The sequence below is a fragment of the Aythya marila genome (genome assembly GCF_965140915.1).
Source record: "Aythya marila genome assembly, chromosome: 5".
Taxonomy (NCBI): Eukaryota; Metazoa; Chordata; class Aves; order Anseriformes; family Anatidae; genus Aythya; species Aythya marila.
Window position 1 is genome coordinate 19,182,794 of NC_139046.1, and position 17,987 is coordinate 19,200,780.

A 17,987-nucleotide genomic window follows, 5' to 3' on the forward strand; every position below is an offset into this window, starting at 1 on the left:
CACAAGGTGAAGCAGGGCCTTGGCGAGACACCTTTACAGACACGGGTTATGCCAGCTCAAGCAGAAAGACAGAAACACTGACTGGATACCACCTTTCTTTCCCTAAAATTATCAGGCGTTTATCAGCCCAGTTTTTCTTGCACACTTGTCCCAAAGGACTTGCTTGCTGCTTGCCCAGGATCTCGAGCACAGGACAGGGCACAGGGGGACACAGCTGTCTGCCTCCAGCAGCTGCACCACCGGGACCAACACATTTCACCTTTTCCCTGCTCCTGCCCGGTGCCAGCATGGTCTGAAAGCTGCTCAGAGGAGGGAGTGTCCCTGCTGATGTTTTCCCTGTACAATGGGGCAACAGCAAGGAGCTGAAATGTTCCTACGATAGGTGGAGAGAAAGGCAGGGCAGCTTTCCCACCTGCTGCTGTTGTTGGCTTCCTCAGCCCGCCGCAAGAAAGCCCCCGGGCAGCGCTGATCTGCTCACACAGCTCCGAGTCAGAGCACTGCCTGAGACACTGGTTCCCCATTCCCCCGCCATCGGCCTTGAATAACTCCCTTGTCTGCCCCCCGGCTCCCTCAGTGCCACTTCAGCGTCTTTCTTCACGTCCCCTTTCCCACCCGAGATTCCAGCTTCAGATTACGCCGGCTCCTCTGCAACGCTGCCTTGCGGGTGAGCCTTTTATTTAAAGCCTGGAAACGTAATACTCCAGCTGGAAACGGGGCTGGAAGAAAGAAAGCAAGCCAGCATTCCTGGTGGTTCCTGCGGACCAAAACCCGGTGGTGGTGCAGCCGGGAGGCGAAGGCTCTGCTCTGAGTGCTGCTGGCTCAGCTTGGCCCTGGCTGCTCTGAGCAGGCAGCCCTCACGTCCCCATTGCAATGCTTTTGGGATAGCAGCTAGCAATGGGGTCTGCAGAGAGGCCTTTCCCCCTCTGACCCCATAGTGCCTGGTCTGCACCTCCAGCAGCCCTTTTTCCTTGCTGCTTCAAGCCTGCTGAGTTCAATTTCTCCCCTTGCATGGAGGATCTGCCCAGAGTTTACTAATAGGGACATTTTCTTGAATGGAAATGGGTGCCCAGGTACTCTGAGAACAAACACTGGATTAGTTACTTAATGACGACAAAAACAATAGGGGAAACTTTTTATTATGAGTGGTTTTTGGTTCTCAAGTGAAGCAAATTTGTCACTTTGTTTACTTAAGTCAAGGGCCTGATATTCAAAAAATGTCATTACCGGCTACGGGGAGCTTAGAAAACATCATTTTGAATTGTTCAGTGAAAAATAACCTGGCATATTTCTCCCAGCTCTGATTTTAAAGGGACAGGGAATGCCTTTGCCTGTGAGTTTCTCAGTAGCTTGTTTATTTTCTGCCGAGCGGCCGCTCAGGATGCTGCTAGCCATCCCTCAGCATGCCAGGACAGGCAGGCAATGTTACCTGATGTGCACAGCCCGTGCACAAGGGTCAGGTTTTTATTTGCTCTTCTAGAGTGGGTTGTGTCTTCAGCTAATAAAAGAAGAATGTGAGCAATTGGGCTTGAGCTAGTGGCAAATATTAGGCATGCCAGGGAGGAATTTAGCCTCCTGACACCGACTAGCTGCCAACGTGCTATCAGGCAACAGCTCCCCGCTGCCCAGCCCGTTCACACCCCCAGCGTCAATGAGAGCCTTCTCATTCACTTCGGGAGCTTCCAGATCCCAAAGGGGGATGGCTATCCCCACAGATTCCCAGTGTCACGGCCACTGTTACCAACAGCCTCTGGCATTCAGAGAGGCCCGTGGTGGTGGCAGGAAGGACAGGGTGCTCGAGGCTTTGGAAGAAGCTGCAAAGAGGCTTCCAAAATGGAGCCTGGGCAGTGACTCTAAAGCTTTTGGTGGTGTTTCATACCTGCTGCCCTTCTCCTCTCGTTGCTCAGCAGATCTTTTTGCAATGCCACGCTTTGACTTAGTTAGGGCTTAGTTACACAGTTAGGGCTGAAGGCTGGCTCTGCACCAGGAGGGCTTTGCTGACACAGTGACACCGATGCAGGGAGGTGCTCCCATGTCAGACACTACCCCAGCCAGCAAAATTTTCCTCTGGTATTGCTTATCCCAACTCCTACATGCAAAACAAGCCAGTTGCAATGTTATTCCAACCTCCTGTGGTTTCTCCTTCCTTGAAATACTCATGTGGTGTGGAGGAGAGCCGGGCAGGGGATGGCACGGGGCAGGCAGGAGCACTACATCCCACACACTGTCCCCGGCGCTGGCCAGCCATGGGAACCCCCAAGCAGGGAAGCTCCGGCAGCAACAGAGCCTGCAGCTGCCTTGGGGCCGGGAGCCCAGGCGCAGCAGGTCTGTGCAGTGCCCGAAATCAGATCCTTGACTAACCCTGCAGAACCTGGAGCGTCCTCCCACTCGGCGAGGCAGCAGGAGCCTGTTGGGTCGGCAGCGCTGCACACCGCAGATGAGCGATCCAACTGCCAGATCAGATCTGGCCTCCTGCTCCCATCCTGGGAATGGATGCTCTTTCGTAAGGCTGCTTTTTAATGCAGGCCTGACAAATTTGCATAATTGCCATTAGTGTTCTGAAGCATTTGCTGCTTCGTTTCTCCTCCGAAGGGCTGTGTCCTGACCTGTTGCTTTGGCAGAAGAACCAGCTCATACTACATAGGCAGGTTACTATAAAGAGCGCGTGTGCTGCTAGATAGCATATAGATAATATAAGGAATTGGCAAGCTCCAGAAGGCAACAGCCAGGACTTTCCTCAGGATGCTCCAATGGACACAGGGAGGTCTCCAGTGCAATGCAGGGGGAGGGAATCAAGGAGAGGTCTTTGGCCTGGTACTGCCAACGATAACAAACCAATCCTATAAATGCCATAAAACAGAATGTGCAAAAGAATACTATCAAATGGGAATGGCAGGGCCAAATCTGTCAGGCTCACACCACTTTTATACCAGTATCTCAGCTCCAAGTTGCACTGCACTGGATCCTTACTCATCCCCTGCGGTGTCTCAGCTTTGTGTCCGTGTCTTTCACCAGGGCTTTGAAACAAAGCTCAGTGCTTGAGCAATAGTCCTGACTCTTGAGTCCCTTCGAAATCCTTGTAGGATAACAGCCTTTCTAGGTCTGTGGTCCCTGTCACCCTGTGGTGCCAGCCCCTACAGAGATGGATGCTCTGCAGCAGCCGCAATCTCACCTTGCCAGCACAAGGTGGCCGAGGCAGTTCGCCAGCCATCTCCCAAACCTGACCCGAGGGGGACAGAGGGACAGACTTCCTGTGCTCGGATGCAGTCTCCCTCCCATGCCCACACCAGAGGGGGCTGTGCTCCCCCACGGCTGTGCAAGCGTGGTCTGCATGTAGGGCAGAAGCAACGACACCACAAGGCTGCACCGTCTCGCGTTTCACTTGGCTGATATTACTCCTTGGTTCCCTACAGACTGCTTCACTGATGAGTTGCCCGTCCCCCACATTTTCTACAGAGCCTTCCACCCAGCAACAGCAGAAAACAAATATGGGGAGATGCGGGGAGGATGAGGGAGGATCCTGGGTGATAAAACTCCCTAATTAAGCAGCGAGGGCTGTGCACAGAGGGCAGGCTGGGGCCTTCGCAATGCTGGTGCGAATGGCTGCGTTTGTCACAGCAGCACCTGTTTGCACCACAAGTGACTTCAGCCCTGGTGTGCAGCAAGAGCGTGGGCAAGTTTTTGTTTATGAGATTGCAACAGAAGGGCAGAAATGGCATCTCGGGGCAGAGCTTTGGGATCGTGCCCATAACTGACCTGTAAGCCCTCGTTAGGATCAGCAGAGCACCACGGTCCTGCCTCCGCCAGAGGGAGAAAAAGTGCTCAAATTCCCCCAAAACTGTTGGAATGCTTCGTATCACACTTAGTGCTACAGCAGTCCTATGGCTCTTCTGCCCTCCTCTGTACTACTCAAAATCCCTGTTGACTTTAACCAAGTTCCTTCACCTCTAAACTGCTCCCATGGGACAGAATTTATCCCGCTAGGCGATCTGTTGTGCACACAATGTGCCAGGTTGGAGGGAGTGTTCACAGCCACGTCCCAACCCCTGGAAAAAAGGGTGTTGCATGGAAATGGGGAGGGAACTTGGCACTTAAGATGTGTTTTGACTTCCTGGACTCAGCCGATAACCCCATTCCTCCAGGATGTGAGTTGATCGTACCTTCTTTCTCAATAATTCCTGTATTTCATCCTTCCCACTCCTCAACATAAAGCCAAGCAAGACGCTCTCCCTTCCAGCCAGGACTTTTGTGTGTTGCCACTAGATTTTCAGCACAGCACCCAGTTTTGAGTCCATTCTGAGCTGGCAAAATCCACCTTGTTACCTCTGCAGCAGTCTCAGCTTTTTCCATTTCTTCATATGGCCACTGGTGCCAGTGGGAAACATCATTTCCGCAGTGCTGTTTTTCTGCGAGATATTGGTGACAGATAACATTCTTCAGAGAATGGCTTTGCAGTTTTTCCCACAACTCTGGGTATGAGTCCAGATGAAAGCTAGCTGCTTAGGAAGGGACTCAGCTGAATTCAGTTACAGAATCATTTTTGCTTTTTTTCCTGCAAGGGGTGTCCTAGGGCTCATGGGGCCAAACCTCTCGAGGCAAGAGATGAGGCAATTTAATGAAGAAATACAGTTCTGCATATGTGAATATCGCACGTGGCATCCGTGCTTGAGTCATTCAAAACTTTCCGAGTGCCTGTGCCAGACATACAGCAAGTGTTTAGGCTCGGCACGATGCGACTGTGAATTACTTGTCATTGTTTTTGAGGCTGCAGCAGTGGGTCATACCCACCACCTCTGGCCTGATGATGATCCCCACATTATGAGGGCTTTTTGTTGCCAGACACCAAAAGCAAGGCACAAAGCTCTATTGTTTTCCCGTCTCTTCGGCTCTCTTGGCAGACAGCAGGGAAAAAGTACAGCAGTGGTCACTGTGGGTCTCACGCCAGCTTTTATCACCTTCAGATGTTTGCTGTACTTGTGCCATGGCCCTGGAGCTCGCATGCCCTTTGCAATCCAGCCTGTGTTGCATCCCAGTAGCCCTCCAACACAGCAGCCTCTAAAGGGAGAGAGCAGAAGGTGACTCATTTAAGCAGAGGTGCACGCTGGTGTCTGTGCTGTGGCAGCAGCTGCCATCCGATCTGAGGAAAACCATCTTTATATTCCTGTAACTCTTATTCATCACATGGGGATTATGCAAATTCCCTGCCTGCTGGGGATGTGGTGTGGATTGGGTAACGTTACCATGCTTGGGTCTTCTCCATTGCAAGACGCTGTAGAAATGCAAAGTGTTCTAGCATGAGAGGTGTCAGATAAACTGGGAGGAAATTGCTACTGCTGCTAACGCACCAGTGTTCATTCATACAAAATTAAGGAGGTGGAGGACAAGGCTATGGAGAAGGGCAATGTGGGAGCCACTTGGACACGTGTCCTGTTTCTCACGTCTTTTCTGGCAAAGGGAGTTCACCCAGCTCACATAAAGGATCTCCTATTATCTGCAGAGTTGCCTTAGCTTAAAACTTAAAACAGCCACAGGTCTCCATGCGGGCATCACTCTGTGTGGTATATTTGCTTCAGCCCAGCATGACCAGAGCCAGCTTTAAGCTAAGGCAAATAATGATGAATCCAGAGAAAGGCTTACATTGTTTCATCACACTTCTTTGAAGTAAATATACCAATAAAACCCTAACCATTTTTAAAGCTTCCCCATTTCAGACAGATGTGACCTAAGATTGCCTATTTTGTCATTTACAGCCCAGATCCTTACTTCTTCCTGCATTTAAATCAAAACTGAGCACTAGAAAAAGAGATTTCAGCGTTTTGCATCTCTGCTGCCCAGGAAAGCCCAGCTGTTCTCAGGCTGTGTAGTTCTATTTTGAGGATACTGGGAGGAAACATGAAAGGAGAGGTTCCCATGGGCTTAGGGGCCAGGTAGAAGACAACAAGGAGGGTTTTCAGGAGAAGGAAGAAGCAGACATCTTAAAGGGAGGGACAGGAAAGAGAATATGCAGAAACACCCCCTTCCTCTGCCTGGGCAGCTTTTGGGATGTAACTCGAATGGCATCCTGAGACAAAATAGAGGCACATTGTTTGAGTTGTGTGGCTCTTAAAGGCAATACCTCCAGGGAGAATGAACAGAGGGAGTGGGAACCTCTGTATTTCCCCACCACACACCACCCATGCCTTATTTATATCTTGCTGCCAGGTTTGTGCAGCTCCAGCACTGCAGCAGCACCTGGCACTGGGCAACAGCCTTGCCACAGACCCCTAATGGGAGGGATGCAAGAATCCTGGCTGATAGCAGTGATTGCTCCTGAACAGGAGCAGGTAGAAACTCCTTTCTGCCTCCCCCTTGGCCCTCGCTGGCTCACATGCTGGTGGAGAGGGAGCTCCAGGCCCCCAGCACTGGCACCAAGCTACAGGGCCCTCACCAGGGCTGGAAAAGGCTGAAGAGGCCTGTGGCTGGGCTCCGTATGTAAATCCCATCTCCCCAATATCCACCAGCTCTTGACACTGCTCAGCACCCTTCCTTTCAGAGCTGAAGATGTTTCCTGCCCTAAAGTAAAAATCCTTTGTTTCCAGACTGTCTGCTTCAGTCTTTTTCCACTCCCTTTTAAAAAGGAGCGGATGGGATGCGTTAAAGTCCAAATTTGCCTCCATCCCACACAGACGCGGTGTTCTCATTTCCATTAGTGTCATCGATGTGCATGAGAAATGCTTGGTGAGGAAATTGAGGTTACTGAGAGAAAAAAGTTACTCACATGAGACACAACTCCCTGCGGACGTGTGTTGCCGTGTGCCCTGTCCCAGACCTTGCCCCACATTTGAAGTAGAGCAGACTGCAATTAAAACAGCAAACAAAGTGCCATCGACCCTTCAATGTGAGCCTAAGGTAGGAACTGGCCGTGCTGAAATATTAATTCATTTCCTCAAGGTCACTGTGGGAGCTACGGGTTGAGCACAGAGCTGTGGGTGCTTCAGCCATGGAAGTGTTCATGGCCGGGTTGGATGGGGCTAGGAGCAGCCTGGTCTGGTGGGAGGTGTCCCTGCATGGGCCAGGAGGGTTGGAATGAGATGATCTTTAGGGTCCCTTCCAATCCAAGCCATTCTGTGGTTCTGAGTGATTCTGTGAAGGTACAAAGTACACGGGTGTCCTGCCAAGCTGATGAGGCACCTCTCAGGCTTGAAAACAAAAATGATTAGAAATCTGTTGCTATCAATCCTTGCCAGGCTTCAAAGAAAAGCACCAGCATCCCTTTTCATTTCTATCCTCTCTGGGCCCCTCTTTGTATGATTAAGATGTTCCTGCATCTGCAGGCAGTTTTGCTACCAGTGCTCAGCCCTGTGTCTTTGCAGAAGTACCACGAGGGGCTCAGTTTAAAAGCTCTTCTGTGCTGGCAACTTCTGTTTCACCTAAAATGAAGATCCCAAGTTAAATCCCACAGAAAGGAAACCTTCAGGCCAGTGCTTGTTCTGGAGAGACACCTGCTGGCAGAACCCTAGAGCTGAGCTCTGAAACGTGTCCATCCTCCCTCGTCTCGATGGAAGTCAAGCAGAAATAAAAGCATAACAGAGATGCAAAAGAGGCCAGGGGAAAAGGTTCGCGCTAAAGGGGTGGAACTCAAAGCAAGAGCTTGTCCCAGGGCCTGATCCCAGCTCCACCACCCCTTGTGTCTGTCCGAAGCAGAGCAGTCACAGGGGGACAGCGCTGAGCAGTAAAATGCTGCAGAAGACCAGCGGTCTAATATACTTGAGAGATTTGAACTTGTTTAGCCAGTTTTTAACTGCCCTCCCTGCCAGCATTCTCATTTTAGGAAAGCCAAAGAAACCCCAAATTCCCACTTGGTGTGGCCTGAATCGAAGTAAGCTGAAACAAGAGCACTCACGGGTGAGCTGGCTTGAAATCACATCTAGTTCTAGGCAGGAAAACCAAGGCATGTAACTGCATGTTACATGTGGGGGCACACACGCTCCTCAGGAGGGATTTGTGGCTTGTTTGTAGAAATCCTGGCAATCGGTGCCAAGAAAGCACTTGCCTATTAGTTATTTTAACTCCTGTCAACTCTCCAGGAAAGATGAGTAGCAGATTTGGGCCAGTTTTCCCTCCATTTGCACACGATCCGCTGGCAGGTGGATTAAATATAAGTGATTCAGTTGAGAATTGAATGCTAGGAGCCCCCCAGGACTAAGCTGAAGCTCCTGATTGATGCTTTTGGGGTTTTTTCCCTTGTAACAGCAGCATGCTCTGTTCACTGCAGCTACTCCCTCCAAGTGTTTTCCCACATACAGGGTTTAAAGGAGAACGCTCATTAAGTATTTGCCTAACTACTTCCCAGCCACTTGCCCACTACCAGGAATCTCTGTGGCTCCTGGTGGTTTTGGAGCAGATGTAAAGGATAGGCTTGGTAGACTTGTAGCAAACGACTCCACAGTTTAGGAGCAACCAGGAGACTGTGCCTTCCTGGGGCAAAGTGAACAGAGAGTACCTTTCTTGGGATGTAGCCAGGAGTGAATGCAAAGGCTGCCAGAGGCACTGCCTGCACTGAGTGTGACAGCTTTCCCGTATGCCAGTGCCCTGTTGTGCCCCTGCCCTTCTGTCCCCCTGTCACTGTCCCTCCCACAGCAGCCACGATAAGATGTACTCAGGCACCTTAAAAAAAAAAAAAAAAAAAAAAGGAGGCTGCTGACAATTCTTCAAACAGCACAAAAGCAGACCTGGTGCCGCTCCCTTCTGCTCTTCTTTTGATTTCATCACCCACACTCACCACTCGTCCTTTCATTGTGATGGGAATCCATCCCACAGCCATTTTACTGCATCCCTGCTGATGGTGGCTGGGCTCAGGGAGAGCTGCTTGAGCCCTGGGTGCATATTACCAGTACGTCTTGTAAGTCTCCGGGGAACGCTTTTCAATCAAAACATGGCTTGCTGCTAAAAATATAAACCAAAGAAACATGTTGGGAGGTTTTACCTGGGTCCTGCACCACTTCACCAAAAGAGATAAATAGATAGATGGATAGATGGATAGATGGATAGATGGATAGATGGATAGATGGATAGATGGATAGATAGATAGATAGATAGATAGATAGATAGATAGATAGATAGATAGATAATTTAGAAACTGGGTTCAAATTACCAGAGTTTCTATGAGGATATTCTTTTTCTGGGTGCCAGTCTCTCTAAATAGGAAATTTGTAAAATGATACCACATGTTCCATGTTTACAGGGAAAGGGAAAAAAATAGAGAAGCCAAAATCCCAGAGAAGGCATTAAAGAGAGCTTTGAAGTAAACCACAAATAAACTAAGAATAATATATATTTATTTAAAACACAAGCAGCCCCAGAGTTTGCTGTGCCATGAAATCCTCTTGGTTGTGACTATTGCTGCAGAGGCCAGGATATTATAACACAGGCTATTTCCAGCTTAGGATGGGTGAAAACATATAAAACAACAATTACATTTTCTAAGCAAACCAGAGATCAGAGGATGTCCTCTGCTGGTGAGGAAGATGTTTTCAGTTTGGTTAGTCACAAATCACTCTGAGACTTGAGACCTGGTAGTTATTCCTCTACTATGTGCACCAAGTGTATACATGGACTCACTGGACACATACCAATGAATTTATGAGTAAAACCTGACAGGGTAAAATCTTACAGGATTATATTCCATAGCCTCATTAAAATCCAAGCAATGTATTTTTTTCCAATTGCTCATAGTGCTGCTTTCCAGTGAGAAATGCAGGAAGTAATAAAGATTTGTTGCCTCATAAAAATATTGTTCAAAAAAGCCAGGCTCTGACTGGTTGGCCTTGATCCGTACAGCCCTTCCTATCAGCCCTACACTGTGCCTTGCCAGTAAGAAGTGTAAGAAATCAAACCAGCAACGTCACAGCGGCGCAGAGGGTTCCTTCTCGAGTCTGGAGGACATGTAAATGGGCTGTTGTGTCCAAACTGGAGGATTGTGGTTGGATTTTTCTTCTTGCCACATGCACGTCACAGCCCTGTGCTGGCCTGCTCAGGCTGTTCCTCTTCTTCCCAGCCCTCTTCCACGAGTGTCCTTGTCACTTGTTGTCTGAGGCTTCCCTGTACACAAGATTTCATTTCCTCCATAACCAGTGCTGGAATCAAATTAGCAGCGACGTTACAGGATACAACTTGAATGTGCATCCTACACACCTAATTTGCCAATCCTCGAGACAAAAGTTGATGTCATTGATTCTCAACACTGATTGACACTGGAAGCTCAGAGAATAGCACCCCACCACGAGAACTATAATTCTCCCTAATATTCTGATAAACAGACGTTGAACTGAAAGCTTGTTGTCTTTTTTTTTTTTTTCAGAACAAAGGAAAAAATATTCCAACTCCAATATCATTATGCATGAGACTTCACAGTACCATGTACAGGTGAGTATGCAATGAAATTTTATGGGACTGAGAGGCCTACGTCAGTGATAGATGCTGATAATGAAATGTATTTCATTTGTCCTAGAGTTTATTAGGTCAAAGACCAGCTGGGGAACCTTCTTACAATACACAAGTGTTGCTCTCCACACCCTGGGAGAGGCAAACAGCAAAGCTGCTCCATTCTTCCTTAAGGGAGGTGGGACTTCCCTGTTGCCCTATTTCTTTTTCCCAGCTGCTGCATGCAGATAAATTTGCCTCCTGAGCTTCCCTCCGAGGGGTTGTAATTTCTAGCTCCTGTACTGCAGGGCATGCCTGCAGACAGCCACCCACTGTAATTCCCCTCCTTGTGCTGTGGGCCACCCTGGAGCAAGTGGCTGAGACCACGCAGATCCTCTCCATCCATGGAACATGCTGCTGAAGCTGGGATCCTCGGGGCCTCTCAGGTTCCTTTGTGACAAAGAGGGATGAAAGGAAAGAGCATATGTAGGTGAAGCACAGGAGTTTGTTCACCAAAGATGCTTTGAGGAGACAAACTAAAGGACGAGAGAACAAACTACAGGAGAGCAGCAGAAGTCCTGAGATGATTCCTCTCCAAAGACTGACCTCACTCCTTCCTATGAGTCAGAGGCTTCGGGCTGGACTGGATCTCTTTCTCTCCTCTCACACACTGCCTGCTCTTTCTAGAAGTAACACCAGCTCTTCTGCTGCTTTTATTTCTCTGCTGCTCTTCTCCAGCTCCTACCTGTGAAGAGCAGCAGTCATTCCATTATGGTATGACACTGTCTGAAAATCAATGCAAATAGACTCTGGTATAGCTCACAGATCCTTCCACAAGGCTCCAACAGTTTTCCAGGGCACAATTCTGGGTCGTGTTTAAATGCTACAGCAAAACAGAGGATTTGCTGGCTTCTCCCACCTTGTATTCCACATCTTATCTTACCCTACAACTATTCCTATCTTGGATCCCTTACACCTCTGAACTTGAAGAGTGAGAAAGACTCCAATATTAGAGAGGCTGCTTTGGGACTGGGGGAAGAGGTAGAGAATGGTTGCTGCTTCTGCATGGCTGGCCTGTACCAAAGGCTCTGAAGTTACTGGTGTGTCCCCTGTCCTTTGCTGGGCTATGTCAAGGATGAGTGCCAGTGGACAAAGAGGTCAAGGCCTGTTGTGAGCCAACACTAAGCAGTCATTCGGCTGGACATGGTCATTACAGCCAGCAGATGGGAAATGGTTGACAGGAAGGGAGGACAAAAAGCAGTAATTAAAGAACATGAATTTGGTTTAATTACAGATGGACCTCTTTTCTACTTCAAATTTAAATTGAAAATGGCATGCAAATCCATCATTCATCAAAAATACAAACGATCAAGATTCAGCAAATTAAAACGTTTAGTAATTGGGGGGTGGAGAACAGAAAAAAAGATGTTAAAAAGACAAGGGAAGTTCAGTATGAGGAAACAGGAAACGGAGAGGCTGTGGTCCTCTCCCTCCTCTGCATTTGAAGGAGAGTAGTGGGAGCTGCTGTCCCTCTTGTTTCTCTGTCCTTCAAACCCTTCTTGACAGACAGATTAAAAACAGTATTCCACAGTGGTTACAGGAACTCACCTGCCCAGAAAACACAGACCACATCGACTATCATCTTTCAGCTCTTCCTCAGCTACTATGTCCTCTCAAGTAATTCAAAACCCTTCAGCCATGACAGGCATTCAGCCAAATTCATCCCGCAGTGTCACAGACATCCACAGACTTAAAGAGGGGAGCCAGCCTGGCTGCCCGGAGCCTGGCGATGCCTGGAACACAACGTGCTGCTGCCAGCCAGCAGCCTCCGTACCACGGGAGCTCTGCCCAGCTGGGCCGTTTGTCACTGAAAACCTGGCAAGGCAAGAAAGGAAAGCACTTCATGAGGTTCATGTTTAGTAGACAGGGTCCTCTCTTCTCTGATTTAAGGCCTCAGTCCAGCAGAGAGCTTAAGAACACAGTTAAAAATAAAGGGAGCTGCTCATTTGCCTACAGTGAAATTTTGACTTGTAAAAACACTTGTTTGGAAAGAGGCCCTGGCTTCCACCTGAGATACTAACTCAATCCACCCCATCAGAGGCCTGGCCAGCCATCCCCATCAGCAAGTCCTAACAAATAATGTCACTTGTAGAGTCAGGGAAGGGACTTTAAACGGTGACACGTACATTAATTCTTTATTAATTATGCCATATGCCACTCATTTGTGAGTTTCTACCTTGAACTTTGACCAAGACAAACAGGACTTAAGAGGCAAGCAGTGAGGCAGGAAGAGGTTTCCTTATATGAAGCATTTTACACCCTTAAAGTAATCTGTAAGCTGATCAAAGTTTAAAGGTGGAGAAAATCATTGCCCATTTCTTACAGAAATTACCATATTTGAATCTCTGTGTGGATGAAAGGGGCTTTTAGTGAGATAAAGGTAAGAACCAGTTTCTGTCCCCACTCGGTCCACCAGTATCTACAGAAAATGGAAAGGAAGAAATATTCTAATGAGTCCTAGTCAGACAAGTAACTTTCGTTTCCACGAAAATTAACTTAACAGTAAATAACAAAGGAATTTATGAAGATTGTAAACCTGGCAGTTAAAATAATAGAGCAGATAAGATTCCTGTCAGCAGGTATAAACCAATTCCTTTCACCACTCTGCAGGCAGAGGGTTTGTCACCTCTGCATGGATAATATTGACTTTGCAAATACCTTTTCATGCAGCATTTTACAATTAAAGTAACACATACCCAAGCATGTTCTTCATATCTGATTGGACAGCTAATCTCAGCTTTCGGTGGAGCTGCTCAAATACCTGCTAGGAATTTTATTTAGATAGTGCCTAACCCCATACCTTTGCTTTATGAGCACAGAACTGGATCTTCACTTAACCTCTGAAGTGTTTATCCTCTTCTCTGGTCTATCCATTCATTGCAAATTATCCAACAAGCGCCTGAACAACAAATTGGTCACCACAAACTCTCTCCACCCCTAATGCCCACTGCTGAATGTCGTGCTTAAAGACTCTGCCTGGGTTTTTACAGGTAGGAGGGACTTCTTCCCCAGAGCACTGCTTTGTTCCTCATTCGCTGCTCTTTTAGACACCTGCTATTGCAGACACTAACCACAAGGAGCTGAGGCTGGTACTGGGAACAGACGCATTTCCCCCCAAGCTCTTTTTTGTTCTCTTCTTGCATTTTGCATCTCTTGCTCGCCAGTCTTCAAGGACAAAGACTGTGTTTCTTCACTGTCTGGACCCTGACCCTTGCTACAGCACCACTGTAGCAAAAAGCACCAGAAAGAAATTGCCTGAGCCCTAAAGCTGTTATATGATCTCTGGGAGAAGGCACGGGTCTTTCTGCCAGAGCAATTACAGCTCCTCTGCACTTCTGCTGACCCACACGTTAGTCTGACTCAGCAGCAGCATGTCAGCGACCCTAATACTATTAAGAAGGGGAATGGGGATGTGGGGGGAATTGGCTGAGTGGGAGAAATTCCAGGGAAGAGGGAAGGAGCCAGGACCTGTCCTGATAAGCCTGCCGGCAGCAGCAGCCCCCCAACATCAGCAGGATGTGTTGGTCAGGCCTGTAACGTGTCCTTCCAGAAAACTCCCTCCTTCCTCTCCTGGAGGAAGCTGGTTACAACAGGGAAAACTTTCAGCTGCTTTCCCACTCTGGCATGTTCTCCTTCCTATCTCGCTGCCAGGAACACAGCAGAGCAGCAGAGGGAACAAAGTGAAATGGCACCATTTCCCTCTGCTTCCCCAGTACTTCCCATTCCCTGATGTCACCTGAACACGTGGCCTGACCCTGCTGTCACTGGCACGGGGACAACAACGGGCACAGATAATCTGGCTGCTCTGAGCTGGCTTCTCCTGCCTCGCAGTCCCCTCTGCTGGCAGAGCACGCTCTTCCCATCTGCAGAGAGCACTGCTTGCTCTCGCCGCCTGGCCAGCAGCACCGTGAGCTGGTGACACGACCATCTCAGCACATGTCAGCCAGCACAAGAGGGGAAATCAGCATGGAAATCAGGCTGGAAGTGGGAAGAGCCCCAGGCTGGGTCTCTGGGGCAGGTGGAGGGAGGGAGGGAGACCAGGGTAATCTAGCAAAGCCACAGTGCAGGACAGAGGCAAGTACCAAAATACCCCTTTATACAGTCAGAGAGGCCCCTTGTCACTCCCACGAGAGCTGATTTGAGAAATTTTGGTGGGAAAGCAGCATGAGGAGACTGAAAGGCTGGAGCAGAGTCAGCTGTCAGGCTTGGAGCTGTCTTGCGGTTCCAGAAAAGCCAGGGGACTAACCCGTTTGTGCAAAGCACTTGCAAACATGCACGCTGGATGGCGGCCAGAGCTGCTAGAATTGACATATGATGAGATAAATATGCAAGCAGTGAAACTCGTTATGAAAACCTTTGCTGTGTTACAAAACTCTAATCTTTCACCACTGCGAACGGCCTGGTACTAATAGCCAGAACGAACACGTTCCACCGTGACTCTTTCGTGCCCGTGCAATAAAGAACAAACAGCCCAAACCTCTAGAGATGCTTTCACCAGTGATTTATGACGCAAGCACCAACAAAGCTTTTTCACCTGTTTTCTCCTCTTTCCCTCCCACCTTCAGCACTTGGCCACCTTCATCATGGACAAGAGTGAGTCCATCGTGACGGTGGATGACGCCATCCGAAAACTCATAATGCTGAACTCTAAAGAGAAGATCTGGACACAGGAGATGCTGCTGCAAGTGAATGACAAGTCCATCCGCCTGCTCGACTGCGAGTCGCAGGTACCCAGAGCACTCCGTGAGGGTGCAAGTTAACCTGGGGTGTGCAGTATCCTCTTCCCCTTCTGCTTTGGGGAGCCATTTGTGAGGAACCCAAACAAGGCGAGATCTCTAACAAAATCCACTCCGGGGCATGCAGGGGCTGGCTGACTGTAATTAAAAGGACAGGCAGGTGTGGGCTGATTATTCATGGCTCCAGAGCACAGAGACTCCAGATGGAAGATACCTTGAGCTGTGCTCCAGGCAAACAGTAAAACTGCTTTCCATGGGAGTGCAGACTTACAGGTCCACAGAGACCTGCATATAGCATGAGCAGAGAGGGAAGGACCTGTTACTGGTATTAAAATAACACGCAGGGTCCCCTGCTTGAGAACAGTGCCCCATTTTGACAGCAATACATGTACATGCACACAGGGCACCTAAATCTGATGGGAAAGAGCAGCCAGACAGTAGGAGAAGGGTGGTTCTGCCCTGTGTTTAGCAGGGAGAAACTAAAAAAGATTTGCCCAAGGTCATCCAAGAGTCAATGGAAGGGCAAACTCCTCACTGCCATTAGCCTGAAAGTATCTTTCTGCTGGGATGCTGCGATGCACGATACTGGAGCAGGTAAGGCACACCTGTAAGATGACAGTGAGCAAGAGAGCTCAAGTTGTTCAAGTCTCCCACTGGGCCCCCATATTCAAGAACTCAGGAGAACAAGAGTTCTGTTTTTCATCCACCTCTTTCCTGGTCCTATGTAGTCCCAAGCCACTGCAGACTGTGACACGAGTATTTGAAGAGCCCAGCAAATCCCTGCTGAGAAGCACAAGCTCTGTCAGGTCCCTCTCCTCAAGCAGGGATCCCAGGAGTTCTGTAGATCCCCGTTGCCCAGCCTCTTCCTTCTTCTTTTCCAGGAGGAGCTGGAGGACTTCCCGCTGCCGACAGTCCAGCACTGCCAGACGGTGCTGAACCAGATGCGCTATGCCTCCATCCTCCTCCTGGTGTGCCAGGATTCGGAACAGCACAAACCTGACATCCACTTCTTCAACTGTGACGAGGTGGAGGTGAGCAGAGCCCTCCTTGCCAGTGGGATGCGAGTGGGGTGTGCTGCAAGACAGGGCTACTGTGGCCTGCAGCTGGCTTGCCCAAAAGAAAGGGTCCATCCTAAGCCATCCTTCCCACTCTGGTAACAGAACAAGATATGCTCCCAGCTCTCTGCCAGCCATTTCTTCCTTTGCCCACTTGGAGCCTTCAATTCAAATTTTCCAAAGCCCAGCCCTTTAGTGAAACATCCCTGTTTTATCTTTAAGGCGGAGATGGTCCATGAGGACATAGAAAGCGCCCTGGTAGACCACAAGCATGGGAAGAAAGTACGACCACAGACACTCAAGTAAGTACTGCAGGGTAGAGCTGGGATCCCCCAAATCACATCCCCTGCAGAGAACACTCAGTGCAGTGACTGCCAGGCCAGCCTCCCTCTTCAAGAGGACCCAGACAAGCAGCTCACTCATGCGGGCTTAGCTGAGGTTCGCTGCTATTTATGAAAAGGATATGAATTTTGGCTGTCCTTTTTATTTCCTTGCTCAAAATATATCCTTGGTTTACGTGCCTGGGAACAGAGTCTCCATCTCACATAAAGCACCCCTAGGAGATTTTACACCCTGAAGCGAATCATGCTGAGGGAACTCTTCTGCTGACAAGCTTTGAAGCAGGAATCCTGGCTGCTGTGATAGACCCCCACAACGGTTTGTGCTGCCAACTCTGTGCAAGGAATCTCACCGGCCTCACAGACACCCCCTGCTCTAAAGCACCAGCTGAAACAGCCGTACACAGCTACCAGCTGGTGTGCTCTGGAAGAACAGGCCTTCCAGACCACACCGTGCAAGCTCCATTTAAACCAGTCAGGTGCTGCAGCTCTCCTTACCCAAAGATGCTTGCTGTACCCTCGTAGCCACCTCTCCCAAACCTGCAAGCCTCGGGGTACAGGGGAAAGGCAGCCAGAGCGCACAGCATCGCCCCGAGCACACACCCCTGCTCAGGCTGGTACACTCACACACTGCTCTCTTGAGAATAGGATCATCAGCCTCTGACAGGGGTTGTTCTGTGTTGTTTGCCTTGCAGAGCAAACCAAGAAAAGATCAAGCAGAGACAGTCAATCCTCCCACCGCCGCAAGGGCCGGCTCCCATCCCGATCCAGCACGACATGCGAGGGCCAGCGATGAACAGGAACCGGGTGGCACCCCCTTCCCAGTATGAACCAGGTACTGGGAGAGCTCAGTGGGTCGGTCCTGAGGATGGAGGCTCGTTAGCCTGGGCAGCCCACCCTTCTGAAACAGCCTGTGGCCATTTCAGTCCCAACACTGCTGCCCAGTGTCTTTTCACTATGTTATGAAGCAACAGCAAAGACACTGAAATTCCCCAAAGAGGTGACAGGCTGTCACCAAACAGTAATTGCATGAGGCACTGGTGATCTTAAAACATATAGACAAGACAGATCTGGTCAGAAAGGCACATCCTTGGCCCTGCTGACTTCAAAGAACCAAGATTTCACCCACAGAAGTCAGGTGGTCTGCATGAATACCAGAGCAGAGGGTAAAAAGGCAGATCTGAACTTACCCCCTACTCCAAAACCATCCCAACTTCATCCCAGTTCAAGCTGTCTAGAGAAAACTTATAGTTCTCTTTGGAGAAAGAAGTTCCCAGTAACAGAAATAAACTCCTCTGAAATAAAGCTCAGGTTAACTAAAATGACCAGAAAACTCTAACCCTTTCTTACCCCTGCCAATTGTACCAGCTTCTCTTAGGATTAATTTCTAGGCTCAAGGA

At 49.1% G+C, this 17,987-nt stretch overlaps 1 protein-coding gene across 2 annotated transcripts in view; it reads left to right on the top strand.

Annotated features, from left to right (window-relative positions):
* The window catches only part of EPS8L2 (EPS8 signaling adaptor L2), a 61,693-nt gene that overhangs the window by 24,503 nt on the left and 19,203 nt on the right, over positions 1-17,987 (top strand). For both annotated transcript variants that reach the window (XM_082761528.1, XM_082761529.1), the window contains 5 exons: positions 10,337-10,401; positions 15,024-15,185; positions 16,076-16,225; positions 16,472-16,551; positions 17,283-17,422. In XM_082761528.1, the coding sequence (XP_082617654.1) occupies positions 10,337-10,401; positions 15,024-15,185; positions 16,076-16,225; positions 16,472-16,551; positions 17,283-17,422 (597 nt within the window). The remainder of the gene's footprint in view (positions 1-10,336; positions 10,402-15,023; positions 15,186-16,075; positions 16,226-16,471; positions 16,552-17,282; positions 17,423-17,987) is intronic.